This window comes from Thamnophis sirtalis, unplaced genomic scaffold (assembly GCF_051295495.1).
Source record: "Thamnophis sirtalis isolate CommonGarterSnake01/CBP01778 unplaced genomic scaffold, rThaSir2_p1.2 scaffold_5, whole genome shotgun sequence".
NCBI classification, from domain to species: Eukaryota; Metazoa; Chordata; class Lepidosauria; order Squamata; family Natricidae; genus Thamnophis; species Thamnophis sirtalis.
In genome coordinates, this window is record NW_028261385.1 from 9,903,138 (window position 1) to 9,918,538 (window position 15,401).

General features: G+C 44.2%; 1 protein-coding gene across 1 annotated transcript in view; it reads right to left on the reverse strand.

Annotated features, from left to right (window-relative positions):
- LOC106555762 (lipoxygenase homology domain-containing protein 1) overlaps positions 1–15,401 on the reverse strand; it is a 218,295-nt gene that overhangs the window by 53,826 nt on the left and 149,068 nt on the right. The window contains exons 30-32 of the mRNA XM_087715353.1: positions 14,459–14,613; positions 12,370–12,579; positions 3,276–3,372 (exon numbers count right to left, since the gene is read on the reverse strand). Of these exons, the coding sequence (XP_087571479.1) occupies positions 3,276–3,372; positions 12,370–12,579; positions 14,459–14,613 (462 nt within the window). The remainder of the gene's footprint in view (positions 1–3,275; positions 3,373–12,369; positions 12,580–14,458; positions 14,614–15,401) is intronic.

Sequence of the window (15,401 nt, forward strand, 5' to 3'; positions counted from 1 at the left end):
GTGATTCACTTAACCACTGGGGCGAGAAAGGTCGTGAAATGGGGCAGAGCTCACTTAACCACTGTCTTGTTTAGCAGTGGAAATTTTCAGCTCAATTGTAGTCGTAAGTCGAGGACTACCTGTGTGAGACCCTTGGAGCATCTTCTGACAATGGCCAGAGGCTAGCCACGTGGCTTCCTTCTGTTCAGTGGTTGAAGCACAGACAAAAGTTATAGGATCGATCCCCACATAGGAAACAAACAAAAATGGCAGGAAACCACAGTTCTGTCTCCAATATTGTTGCCTAAATGACTTTCCAGATTTTGTTACTATGGCATTTACTGGGATCCTTGTCCTCCCCAATCATGCTTAGCATAGCCTGAAGCTATTAAAATCGCAATGGGCCCATTTGCCACGGCCAACTCACCCAAGAACAACTAGCCTCTCCACAGGGCAATCTGAAAACCCAATTTAATTATTTAAAATAAAAATTTAAAAATATATAATTTTTTTGTCATTCACATTTTGTTTTATCCTTCCTATCGCATCATTTTTTTGAAAGATTCTGTTCCACCATTTCTTTGATATTAATGTAACTCTTGTCCTGTAGCAAGGTGTCCCATGGTGACTTTACTGCGGCCAATTGGCCATGGTGAGTTGGCTGCAGCCAGTTGGCCATGGTGAGTTGGCTGTGGCCAATTGACCATGATGAATTGGCTGCGGCCAGATGGCCATGGTGAGTTGGCTATGGTCAATTGACCATGATGAGTTGGCTGTGGCCAATTGACCATAATGAGTTTGCTGCGGCCAATTGGCCATGATGTGTTGGCTGCGGGCAGTTGGCCATGGTGAATTGTCAAAGACCTACTGAAATGTTTGTGAAACAGTCTAAACCAGTGTTTTGAAACTTGGCAACTTTAAGCTGTGTGTCTATGAAGGTTCTCAGTCATCCAGCTCGCGGTTGTCCAAAGGTGCTTTTTCAAGAGGCAACTGGGTTTTCTGTTTTTTCTTTGAAGACGTTTCCCTTCTCATCCAAGAAGCTTCTTCAGCTCTGACTGGATGGTAGAGAATGGAAGGATTTATATTCCTTACAGACAGCTGGTCATTTGCATCCTTTTAGAGAGTCATTGAGGCCACTTGAGAGGTTTATCTGTGTCCTCAGGGTCACCTGAATGGTGCAAATGAGCCTTCTTGGAACTGCTTTGTCCACATTTCGGACAGAGATGACAGCTGGTTTGAAAGAGCAGTCAAAGAGGCCATCTACTGTATTTTTCGGAGTATATGACACACCTTTTTCCCCTCAAAAAAAAAGAAGCTAAAAATCTGGATGCATCTTATACACTGAATACAGCATTTTTGCCTCCCAAAACCCCACCCACTTCACCAAAATTGCCATGCATAGCCTCTAGTAGGCTTTCAGAGTGCTCCTGGGGGCTGGGGAGGGCAGCATTAAGGGAAAAATGAGCCAATCTTTGCTACATTTTGCCCCCCCAACCCCCAGGACCACTCTATAAGCCTCCTAAAGGCTATTCATGCCCTCTTTTTGGACAAAAAACAGGCCCATTTTCATGAAAAATGGGCCATTTTTTGCTCATTGGGGGGGGTACCCCCCAGGAGCATTTTACAAGCCTCCTAAAGGCTATGCATGCCCTTTTTGGACAAAAAATTGGCCTGTTTTTGTGAAAAGTGGGGCATTTTTTGCTCATTTGGGGGGCAGCCCCCAGGAGTACTCTACAAGCCTCCTAAAGGCTATTCATGCCCTTTTTTCAACAAAAAACCAGCCTGTTTTTGGGAGGTCTGCAGAGTGCAAACACTTTTTTAAAAAATTTGCCCCTTCAAAATCTTGGTGTGTCTTATACTCCAGTGCGTCTTATACTCCGAAAAATACAGTATGTCAAAATTGAACAGCCCTCTCTCAACAAAGGGGGAGGGATACGGCATCATCTATCTCCAGTCTACAACAGAGTCCTTTCAGCAGTTCTAAGAAGGCTCCTGTCAGGGTTGCAAGTAATGCACCTATAACACAGAGAACTCTGAGGCAGGCAAATTTCTCAAAGAACAATTTATTAGCACACATCACTTTAGTGTTGACAGCTCCACAACCATTTGCACCACTCAGGGGTTCACCGACAAAAGGGCGACCAACAAAAGTGCTCCCAACTAAACCGCAATGACAGAACCACGAGTTCTAAACCGCGCCGACGAATGAGCGCTGAAGCACGCCAACAACAGCGCGCCAACCGAAGCGCGCTGTAAACCTAACCCTAAACCTAACCCTAATCCTAAACCTAAACCTAACCCTGAACCTAATCCTGAACCTAACCCTAAACCTAACCCTAAACCTAAACCTAACCCTGAACCTAACCCTGAACCTAACCCTAACACTAACCCTAACCCTAACCCTAAACCTAACCCTGAACCTAACCCTGAACCTAACCCTGAACCTAACCCTAACCCTAACCCTAATCCTAAACCTAACCCTAACTCTAACTTAAACCTAAACCTAACCCTGAACCTAACCCTAAACCTAACCCTAAACCTAACCCTGAACCTAACCCTGAACCTAACCCTAAACCTAACCCTAAAATTAACACTGAACCTAACCCTAAACCTAACCCTAAACCTAACCCTAAACCTAACCCTAAACCTAACCCTGAACCTAACCCTGAACCTAACCCTAAACCTAACCCTAACCCTAAACCTAACCCTAAACCTAACCCTAAACCTAACCCTAAACCTAACCCTAACCCTAACTCTAACCCTAACCCTAACCCTGAACCTAATCCTGAACCTAACCCTAAACCTAACCCTAAAATTAACCCTGAACCTAACCCTTACCTTAACTTAAATCGCGCTTCTGTTAGTGTGCTGTTGTCGGTGCGCTGTTGTGGGTGCGTTGATGACGTCGCCGCGGTTTCGTCGGCGCACTTTAGTCGAGCATGCATTTGTCGGGTCACGCCACTCAGGTGACCCTGAGGACACAGATAAACCTCCAAGAGGCCTGAATGACTCTCTAAAAGGATGCAAATGACCAGCTGTCTGCAAAGAGTGTAAATCCTTCCATTCCCCACCATCCAGTCTGAGCTGCAGAAGCTTCCTGGATGAGAAGCGAAATGTCTTCAAAGAAAAACAAGAAAGTTTAAGATGTGTGGATTTCAACTGCAGCCAGCGTGCCAAGTTTGAAAAACACTGATCCATAACTTCATCAAGATACAATGGAGAGGTTTTGCTGAGTCTGGATACAAGCCTGGAAGAGTCTTATCCCCTGCTTTCTCCACACAGTATTACTTTCTTACGTGACCCATCGAGTGCAGAGCTGCTGGACTTCTTCTCCTTTAGATTGTCTCGGTTCAAGGATGCGTTTCCTACGCTCAGGCTGTCAGGATCGTAGTTCTAACAAGAGAGCACACATACATGAAGGAACACCAATACTTGCACTTTGTCAGAGCGTTTGCAGCGTGACTACTATTAGGGGCAAAACACAGCACACAGAGACTTAAGACATTTAACAGCAGTTTATATATATATATATATATATATATATATATATATATATATATATATATATATATATATATATATATATATATATATATATATATATATATATATATATATATATATATATATATATGCTATATTTATGCTGATAAATAAATAAAGGGAGACTAGTATAGATCTATTTCAAGCTATTTAGCTGTCATCAGCTAGCCATACCCAAGTTTGGGAATCGAACCTGTGCTCCATTGCCTCCCAGGCAAATATAGCAAATGTAACAAAAAGGCAACAGTAAAAAATATTGGGTTTCTGTCTGGATGGTCTCTTGTGACGAGCCTAATGACAGAGAGTGGAAGTGTGACCTTCCTCCCATACTTGGGCATACCAGGGGTTGTGACTTTAAGTGTGTATATATATAGATAGATAGATAGATAGATAGATAGATAGATAGATAGATAGATAGATAGATAGATAGATAGATAGATAGATAGATAGATAGATAGATATAGATATATATAGATATATATATATATATAGATATAGATATAGATATAGATATAGATATAGATATAGATATAGATATAGATATAGATATAGATATAGATATAGATATAGATATAGATATAGATATAGATATAGATATAGATATAGATATAGATATAGATATAGATATAGATATAGATATAGATATAGATATAGATATAGATATAGATATATATATATATATATATATATATATATATATATATATATATATAGTCATTTTATTGAGTTTTATAGGCCGCCCTTTTCCCTGATACATATATACAACTTATACAGACATATGCCGTATTTTTCAGAGTATAAGACGCACCTTTTTCCCTCAAAAAAGAGGCTGAAAATCTGGGTGCATCTTATACACCGAATACAGCATTTTTGCCTCCCGAAACCCCGCCCCCTTCACCAAAATGGCCATGCATAGCTTTTAGGAGGCTTCCAGAGAGCTCCTGGGGGCTGGGGAGGGCAGAAATGAGCAAAAAAAACAGGTCATTTTTTGCTCAATTTTGCCCCCTTCAGCCCCCAGGAGCACTCTATAAGACTCCTAAAGCTATCCATGTCCTTTTTTTTGACAAAAAATGGGCCCATTTTCACAAAAAAACAGGCCGTTTTTGCTCGTTTTTGCCACCCTCCCCCAGGAGCACTCTATAAGCCTCCAAAAGGCTATTTATGCCCTTTTTTTAAACAAAAAAACGAGCCCGTTTTCACGAAAAATGGGTCATTTTTGGGAGGTTTGCAGAGTGCAAAAACTTTTTTTTAATTTGTCTGTTTAAAACTTTGGTTTGTCTTATACTCCGGTGCATCTTATACTCCGTAAAATATGGTAAGTGGTAGCAAATACCTGACAAGTAATCAATCTTCTTCTTAACCTTACATGGAGAACTTAGCAATGGATACCAGACACAAGGAGAGAGATACACGAGGAGAGAGAGATACGCCCTCTTATGGCCTCCTTTATATAGTCATCTCTTAAAGTGGTAAAGTCTTGCATGGACCCCTTCATAGTCTTAAACTGGCTATACCAATGCTGATTCATCTTCATTGCATCAGCCTTACATTTCATCAGCTTTACAGTAGCATCAGCCTTACATTGGCTGGTCAGCTTTAAATCATCATTATCCTGACATACCTGTTTTCTTCCTGAGTCAGGAGAGATTTCCTATCTCCAAAGAATATTGTATTGCTGAATATTTTTTTTAATTTTGGGGACTGGAAGGAATTTCTGGTTCAAAATCTCATTCAGCCCCAGGTTTACAAAGTGACCTTAAACAATTTCCCCCTTCCTCTCTCCATCCACTGAGCCTCTTTTACAGATTTTTCAGGATGATAAACGGATTAATTCTACAGCTGTTAACCTGAATGCCCTGGTTGGATAGGCTGTTCTGACAGTTAAAGACCCTCTTGATTTAAAAAAAAAATCATATATGAAGTAATTGTTATACTCCTCACCCGCCCAGACTCGTTAGGGCCCCAACAGGAAGCAGTTGTTGGAGCTAAGCAGCCACCATGAGAAAGAGTTGGCAAAACAGCTCAGTTCAAATTCGATCTGACCAAGAAGGAGGCTCAGCAGAAGCAACTCACTGAGGACTACGAGCACAGGCTTTCCAAGCAGAGGGAACACCTGTTGGAGTGCAAGGCCAGGTGTCAGTGCCTGGAGGCTCAGTAGGCTGAGATGGTCAGCCAGTTCCAGGCCATGATGCAGTCCCACTGGAACGAGGTCCTCCGGCTCTTTGCCACCAGCGGCACTTCCCTCCAGCCTTCACCCAAAGCCCCGCACCAGGAGGTTGAAGCAGACCCCAAGTCGGGATTTCTGCCCCCCTCCGACCCACACAAAAAGACTCCAAAGGGGGAGACTCTCGGCAGCAACACAAGCGTTCATTGCACGTATCTGGCCCAGGGGCCGTAGTTTTAGTGCAAAAAATAAAATAAAAAATGCAAATATTTTTTTCTGCAGACTACCAAAATTTTCTTGTGGACCACCAGTGGTCTATGGACCACCAGTTGGTGACCACTGGATTAGAAGACCTCCAAGGTCCCTTCCAACTCTGTTATCATGTCTGTGGAGATTCTCGGTCATCCAGGTCATGGTTCTCCCAAAGGTGTTTTTTCAAGAGGCAGCTGGACTTTCTGCTTTTTTTTCTTTGAAGACGTTTCACTTCTCACCCAAGAAGCTGAAGAAGCAGCGATGAGCAGCGAAGCATCTTCATAGGCAAACAAGAAAGTGTACATGTTCTATGTTTTAATTCCAAATGTAACAACTAGGCACTTCCTATTTGTTTGAGCACCTGATTGACCAATACCCTAACCCTAACCTTTCTATTCTATTCTAATTTTGGGCACTACCCTTAATAAATTAAACACGGATATACCACCCAATTCTACACAATTCACCATTCAATATAAACAAAATAGTAGTAACTTGCTCAATCGTAGTAACTGTGAGAGGGATCTTGGAGTCCTAGTGGACAATCATTTAAATATGAGCCAGCCGTGTGCAGCAGCTGCCACAAAAGCCAACACAGTCCTAGGCTGCATAAACAGAGGGAGAGAATCAAGATCACGTGAAGTGTTAATACCACTTTATAATGCCTTGGTAAGGTCACACTTGGAATACAGCATCCAGTTTTGGTCGCCACAATGTAGAAAAGCATGACGCGACAAATGCGCGCACGACAAAAGCGCGGCGTGAAAACTGCGACATCATCAACACGCCGACCACAGCGCGCCAACAACAGCGCACCGACAGAAGCACGATTTAAGTTAAGATAAGGGTTAGGGTTAGGGTTAGGGTTAGGGTCAGGGTCAGGGTCAGGGTCAGGGTCAGGGTCAGGGTCAGGGTCAGGGTCAGGTTTAGGGTTAGGTTTAGGTTTAGGGTTAGGGTTAGGGTTAGGGTTAGGGTTAGGTTTAGGATTAGAGTTGTCGGCGCACTTCAGTGCTCATTCGTCGGCGCGGTTTAGAACTCGCAGTTTTGTCACCGCGGTTTCGTCGGGCGCCCTTTTGTCGGGCGCCCTTTTGTCGGTGAACCGTAGAAAAGATGTGGAGACTCTAGAAAGAGTGCAAAGATCAGCAAAGATGATTAGGGGACATGATAGCAGTCTTCCAATATCTCAGGGGCTGCCACAAAGAAGAGGGAATCAAGCTATTCTCAAAAGCACCTGAGAGTAGAACAAGAAGCAATGGGTGGAAACTAATCAAGGAGAGAAGCAACTTAGAACTAAGGAGGAATTTCCTGACAGTTACCACAATTAATCAGTGGAACAACTTGCCTCCAGAAGTTGTGAATGCTCCAACACTGGAAGTTTTAAAGAAGCTGTTGGATAGCCATCTGTCTGAAATGGTATAGGGTTTCCTTCCTAGGCAGGGGGGTGGACTAGAAGACCTCCAAGGTCCCTTCCAACTCTGCTATTGTATTATTTGTCTATTTGTTTGTGGTGTAGGGTTTCCTGCCTAAGCCTGGGGTTGGACTAGAAGAACTTCAAGATCCCTTCTAATTCTATTCTAATTCTAAAATAAAATCAACATTTTAGCACCACTCTCTAACTATACACAGCCCATCTGCAGCTTTGCACTTAGCTTCATCCTGCAATCTTAAATCTTTCTTCCGTGAAAAATGCCCTGCTTCCTGTCCCTCCACGACTCCATCCATTCCTTGACGAATGTCCTGTTTCCAGTTCCTTCCCATCACATGCAGGAGTGAAAAGGCAAGCTTTTGGAATCCCAACCAGGAAACAAAAAGAGGAGCTAATTGGAATTCAAAATCTAGTATGCGGATTAATTAACAGGCTCCAAATTAATAGGCGGCGTTTGTCCTTTCGCCCAGGAAAACCTTGTATGGCAGTTGAGGAAAAATGGGGTTGATTTGCAAGGATTTGCTTTATAAGGCAAAGTAATGTTTTAATTGCACATTACCGGGGAAACACGTATATATATTAACACAGGGGCAAATGGAAAGACTGCAGAGACAAGTCAGATGGTGTTGTATTTAATACCAGTATCTTAGAAGAATCCAGTGGGAGCTAGCTTACTAAGTTTCTATTATTCATTGCCTTTAGAAGGGGGAAATTAATTAGGCTTCATTGGAACGGTTGCAGTGACTGGCTAGTCTAGAGAAAAGAAGGACTTGGGGAGACATGATAGCAGTATTCCAGTATTTGAGAGGCTGCCACAAAGAGGAGGGGGTCAATTTATTTTCCAAAGCACCAGAAAGAAAGACAGGAAACAATGGATGGAAACTAACCAAGGAGAGAAGCAACCAAAAGAATTAAGGAGAAACTGCCTAAACAGGGAGGATGATTAACCATTGGAACAACTTGTCTCCAGAAATTGGGGATGCTCCATCATTGGATGTTTTTTAAGAAGAGACTGTCTGAATGGTATACGGTCTCCTGCTTGAGCAGGGGATTAAACTAACAATAGCAATATCACTTATACTTATATACCGCTTCACAGCGCTTTTACAGCCCTCTCTAAACGGTTTCCAGAGTCAGCCTCTTGCCCCCAACAAACTTGGTCCTCCTTTTACCCACATCGGAAGGATGGAAGGCTGAGTCAACCTTGAGCCTGGTGGGATTCGAACTGCCGAACTGCAGCTAGGAGTCAGCTGAAGTAGCCTACACGCTAACCACTGCACCGCCTCAATAGAATAGAACCTTCCAGCTCTGTTCTAATTGATTGAAGGGTTCTTCTTAGAAAATGAAGATAAAATGGGTGCGTTAATAATCGTGTGAGGTGGGAAAGCTTCACGTGATTCTAAAGTAGCGAAGACAGAAAACCAAGTCGGAAGGGACCTTGGAGGTCTTCTAGTCCAACCCCCTATTCAAGCAGGAAACCCTCTAGCAGTGAAGACTGACCTTTTTGGGATCACTTGCCAAAAGCCCACACCCATAATGCTATGCACGCGACACCACCAAACACTCCCCGCGTGACCACCATGACCCTCTTGCTTTTGGAACACATTTTTTGCCCTCTCCGGGTTCCAGAGGCTTTCTAGGAGCCTGGGAAGGGCGAAAACAGCCTCCCACGCCCTCCTGGAGGACCTCCAGAGGCTTTCGCAGCTTCCCTGAAGCCTCTGAAGTGTGAAAAACCGGCCTTAAGGGCAAACCGGAAGTTCAGGGATGGAAGTGGGAAAGCTTCACATGATTATAAAGTAGCGAAGACAGAATAACCAGGTTGGAAGAGACTTCCGGTTTGCTCGTAAGGCCGTTTTTTGCCCTCCGGAGCCTTCAAGGAAGCCTCCTGAAGCCTCTGGAGGGTGAAAAACAGCCTTAAATGAAGGTCAAAGTCAGCTGGTCAGCACACGCACATGCCTGCTGGAGCTGACAGGGCAACACCTCGCGTGCCCTAACAAATGGCTCCACGCGCCACCTGTGGCACGCTTGCCATAGGTTCGTCATCACGGCCCTATACCGTTTCAGACAAGAGGCTGTCCAGTCTCTTCTTAAAAATCTCTAGTGAGGGAGCACCCACAACTTCTGGAGGCAGCCTGTTCCACTGGTTAATTACGGTATCATCTGCAAATTTGATAAATTCCCCTTCTGTCCCCTGATCTCGGGGTAACTCACTGTTTACGTCTCTCCATACAGATGCATTTCCATGAAGACTACGTGTTGAATGCAGTTTGTCAACCAGTTACAAAGCTGCCTTCTAATTCTGTTATCCTGAAGCTGGCTTTTTGCTTGACAGTATGCCATTGTCTCCCTTTTCTCTCCCCCCAAAATAGTTTAAAAGAAATAAACAAACAAACAAACATCAAATTTGGCACCTACTACAAGATGCAATCTGGATGTTGATAGGCCTCAAGTTCCCTCCCCCCACCTCCTTCCCTCCCCTCTACTTTTTTAAAAAAGTGAAAATGCTTTTAGGGGACGTTATTTTCTTTTTTCTTCTTCTTTTCAACGTTAATTATATCCAAGAAGGTGACTTTGATCTTTGATATAAACTTGCTTTCCCAAACTAGAAGGGCTTCTCCATCCATCCCGGAAACTCAAGTGCTCCATCAAAAGCTCCATGTCTTAAATTTCATTTTCCCTAGGACACCATTGTAGGACTGATAGGCTGGAGATAAAAAAATACAATTTTTCAGGGAGTCAAAAGTACACCGTTTGCGAAATATCTGACTTCCCATATGTTTTTTATCTATCGTAAGCCTGCTTGCACCAGAAACCCAGAACTTCACTCCAGCTGTATTTTTACCAGACGTGAAAGGGCTCCTCAAAGATTATGTTTTAACAGATGTCGAGATTAATTGCCAAAAAATAAGAAATGGACAAACTAACTAAAGAAATCCAGGGAAAGGAAGAATCAGAATTCTACCAGATATGGGATAAATGGTGTAGGTGGATGGAGGAAAGAAACGAGAATCAAATGAAAGAATATAACCACACTCAAAAATAATAGTTACGAGTAAAATAGGAGGGTTAAGAATGGTGACATCTAAATGAAATACAATAGAAGGGGAAATAATATAAGGTGAGCGGTATCGATTGATGATTGCTATTATAAAAAACAGGAAGGTCCTGTTCGCACTGTATTGTATAAATGTGGTGTACGTCTAATTTTTGTGTGTGTGTGTGTATTTTACATGTTTGTTAATAAAAATATTTTTTTTAAAAAAAAGAAGATAAAATTCTCTGGGTTATAAGAAAATAGCTCCAACTGGTTGATCAGAACCAAGAAAACCTCATGACTGGCATTTCTGTGAATCTCCTGAAGCTTCTACAGCCAGGCAGGACTCGATTTGTAACAGTTCATTTAATGTCTGCACCCGATTTATCGTCATTTTCTAAGAATCCTTCAATCAATCAGAATAGACATGGAAGGGACCTTGGAGTTCTTCTAGTCCAGCTCCCTGCTCAAGTAGGAGATGCTATACCAGTGATGGCTAACCCTTTTCTTCTCGCGTGCTGAAATCGCGTGCATGTGTGCCATAGCGCCTGTCCACACCCACAATGCAATGTGCCCCAACCCTGCACATGCACAAATGACCCCCCCCAGCTTCCCCTACCCCCAGAGCATTGGGCACGACTCCCCCATGCCCCTTTTGGGGCCTAGCAGGCCTCCCTGAAGCCTCCTGGAACCAAAAACGGGCCACGGGGGGAGGGCACACTCCCGCGTACTCACCCACCCACCATGCATGTACACACCCTCCCACGAATGCGCACACGTTTCCCACGTGTGCAGCAGAGACCCAAAAATCAGCTGGCTGGCAGGAGGTGCATGCCCATACCACCTGTGGCACACATACCATAGGTCCGCCATCACAGTGCTATACCATTTGAAACAAGTCCAGTCTCTTCTTAAGAACCTCCAGTGATGGAGCACCCACAACTTCTGGAGGCAACTTCTGTTCCTCTGGTTAATTGTCCTCACTGTTAGGAAGTTTCTCCTTAATTCCAAGTTGCTTCTCTCCTTGATTAGTTCCCAACCATTGTTCTTCTCCTGCCCTTTTGGAAAATAAGTTGACCCGCTCCTCTTTGTGACAACCCATCTCTCTTTTTTTGCCCTCTCCAGGTTCTGGAGGCTTTCTAGGAGCCTGGGAAGGGTGAAAACAGCCTCCCACGCCCTCCTGGAGGACCTCCGGAGGCTTCAGGAGCTTCCCTGAAGCCTCCGGAGTGTGAAAAACTGGCCCTAGGGGCAAACCGGAAGTTCAGGGACGGAAGTGGGACAGCTTCACATGATTATAAAGTAGCGAAGACAGAATAACCAAGTTGGGAGGGACTTCCGGTTTGCTCGTAGGGCCGTTTTTTGCCCTCCGGAGCCTTCAGGGAAGCCTCCTGAAGCCTCTGGAGGGTGAAAAACAGCCTTAAACGAAGGTCAAAGTCAGCTGGTCAGCACGCATATGACTGCTGGAGCTGACAGGGCAACACCTCGGGTGCCCTAACAAATGGCTCCAGTTGCCACCTGTGGCACGCTTGCCATAGGTTCGTCATCACGGCCCTATACCATTTCAGACAAGAGGCTGTCCAGTCTCTTCTTAAAAATCTCTAGTGATGGAGCACCCACAACTTCTGGAGGCAGCCTCTTTTAATCTATCTTTGACTCTCTGGGGGAAAAATGTGTTTCTCTCTCTCTCTCTCTCTCTCTCTCTCTCTCTCTCTCCCCCTCCCTCCCTCCATCCCTCCCTCCCTCCCTCCCTCTCTCCCTCTCCCTCCCTCTCCCTCTCCCTCTCCCTCTCTCTCAAACAATGGTGGGATTCAAATAATTTAACAACCGGTTCTCCACCCCAGTGATTTCTTCCAACAACCAGTTCACCAAACTGCTCAGAAACGGTTCTCCTGAAGTGGTGCGAACCGGCTGAATCCCACCGCTGCTCTAAAATTTAGGAAAGGTAGAAAGCCTTCCAATATCGAGATTTACTTTTTCCCAAAGGATTCGCTCAATGCTTAGATCCTCCTTTTTTCTTGACAGCCAGCGTTCACACTCAAATAGGTAGAGGCTGTCCGTGGCGTCGTTCAGGATCTCAACTTTTTCCAAGTACCAGTCTGGCCTGGGCAGAGTGTTGTCATGGCGTATCTTGATTTTACAGATGGTGCCAAGGTCGACAGCTTCCATTGTGAAGATGTCTTCCTGTGGCAGATAGAAGAGAAATTCTTGGTTGGTCTTTAAAAGAGCATTTGTTATATAAGCAGGATGACATAGTTGGAAGGGGGCTTGGAGGTCTTCTAGTCCAACCCCCTGCTCAGGCAGGAGACCATATCTATACCATTTCAGACAAATGGTTGTCCAATCTCTTCTTAAAAACCTCCAGGATTTATAATGGCCCTCCTTCCTGTCTGGAAACTTTGGAATATACATACGTTTTAAACCCATCTGAAGAACACAGGTAGTCCTCAGACTTACGACCATAATTACCACAGGACCATAATTACCACGACCATAATTGCCACAGGAAGACATCTTCACAATGGAAGCTGTCGACCTTGGCACCATCTGTAAAATTAAGAACTTCTGTTCTTAAGACAGTTGTAAAATGAACTTTGCCTCATTTTACAACCAGAGTTTGTAACGTGGTTGTTAAGTGAATCTGGCTTCCCTTGTCAGAAGGTTGTAAAAGAAGACACTGCAACCATCACAGATATATTTCAGTTGCCAAGTGCCCAGATTTTGATCATGTGACCATGGGGATGCAGTTGTAAGTGTGAAAAGGGGACGTAAATCATTTTTTTAGAGCCGTTGTAATTTCAAACAGTCACTAAACAAATGGTCGTAAGTCGAGGACTACCTGTATTTACTTACACGCTCAATTTGGATGGCATGTTGGAAAAAAGTTGGGCATTTCTTCCCTCAGGGAGAACTGGGTTCAAATCCACCCTCAGCAATGGAAACTTACTGGGTGACTTAGGACCATTCAAAGTCTCTTAGCCCAACCTTCACCCATTAACTTGGAGGAGGGCATTCTACATAGAATACTTTAATGTCAGAGTGCACGCAGCTTTACTACGTGAGACAACCCAGGAGCAGTAACAGCAAACAGAGGTTTGTAATAAATAGTGTTTTTTATCTACAAAAGATAGAAGATACTACATACATGTATTATAGGCAGAGGGCAAACAAGCAGCAATTACAGCAGGAAGAGACAGAGAGAGACAGAGAGACAGAGTGACAGAGAGAGAGAAACAGAGAGAAAGAGACAGAGACAGAGAGACAGACAGAGAGACAGAGACAGACAGAGTGACAGAGAGACAGAGAGAGAGAGAGAGAGACAGAGAGACAAAGACAGAGTGACAGAAAGAGAGAGAGACAGAGAGACAGAGAGACAGAGAGACAGAGAGACAGAGACAGAGTGACAGAGAGAAACACAGAGAGAGAGACAGAGACAGAGACAGAGAGAGACAGAGACAGAGACAGAGACAGAGACAGAGAGACAGAGAGACAGAGTGACAGAGAGAGACAGAGAGAGACAGAGAGAGAGACAGAGAGAGAGAGAGAGAGAGAGAAACAGAGAGAAAGAGACAGAGACAGAGACAGAGACAGAGACAGACAGAGAGAGACAGAGACAGAGAGACAGAGAGAAAGAGACAGAGACAGAGAGACAGAGACAGACAGAGTGACAGAGAGAGACAGAGACAGAGACAGAGAGACAGAGACAGAGACAGAGGCAGAGTGACAGAGAGAGAGAGAGACAGAGAGAAAGAGGCAGAGACAGAGAGACAGAGACAGACAGAGTGACAGAGAGAGACAGAGAGAGAGAGACAGAGACACAGAGAGATGCCCTAACAGGCCTCTTATTATTATACAGGCTCTTAAAGGGATAATAGCCAAAAACCTTGCTGATTCATTCCCAGCATCAGTGCATCAGTGCATCATCGTAGCAGCTGGTCAGCTCTTAAATCACTACCCTGACACTTAAAATCCAGAAAGAAAAGTGAGATGTAAAATGCAGGAATTAATGAGCCCGTTGGAAACCAGCACTGCAGCCAGGAAAAGAGAACCGTTTCACCAGTACCTGTCCTCTTTCAAACTTGTTGGTATTTGTTTCAGACTTCCTTAGTTTTCTCTCGCCGGTATCGCCCAAGTCTCCATAGATGGTTAGGAATACATTTGCATCCGTTCCAGCGCCGTAAATATCACCCGTGAAAACGGAGACTTTGTACGAGTAGACTGGAGAAGGGTGAAAAGATATTAAAAGGCTCAAAAGTAAAGGAAGAGAGGGAGGGAGGAAAGGAACAAGGGGGGAAAATATATAAACTCCAGGAACGCCAGCATCTCAGGGGCTGCCACAAAGAAGGGCGAGGGGTCAACAAGAAGAGAATTGTGGGGTCCTTGGTACACTTTGAGTTTGGTGGTTTCCTTGCAGATGTTTCTTTACCCAAAAAGGTAACATCATCAGAGCTAGAAGGGTGGGTGAAGGAGGAGGAGGAGAAGGGGAAGAGTTAGCTACCCAAATAAGCAACATCATGAGTGCTATGAATACTAACGTAGAGTGAACATACATGTAAACAAAAAGCAAACTGACTCATTATTAGCAGTGAGGATGTTAGCTAGTTTGTGTAATGAAATCTCTGCAAGAAAATAACCAAGCTCAGAGAGCACCAAAGACCCCACACCCACCTCCCACCTCTCCTCCTCCTCCTCCTCCCCTCCTCCTCCTCCCCTCCTCCTCCTCCTCCTCCTCCTCCTCCTCCTCCTCTCCCCCACAAACCCCACTCCCTTCCAGTACTGATGATGTAACCTAGTTGGATAGTGAAATGTCTGCAGGAAAACAACTAAGCTCAGAGACCACAAGGTCTCTTATAACACAGTAAAGAATGCAGCCTACAAGACTGTCTGTCATGAGCTAAGTGTTTTGTTGTTGTTGTTGTTTATAAACAGGTAGTTGTTTTTTCTGCTCATCAATGTTAAACCAGAAGTACAGCCAACCCCAAATAACAGATGAGCATATCTCTACC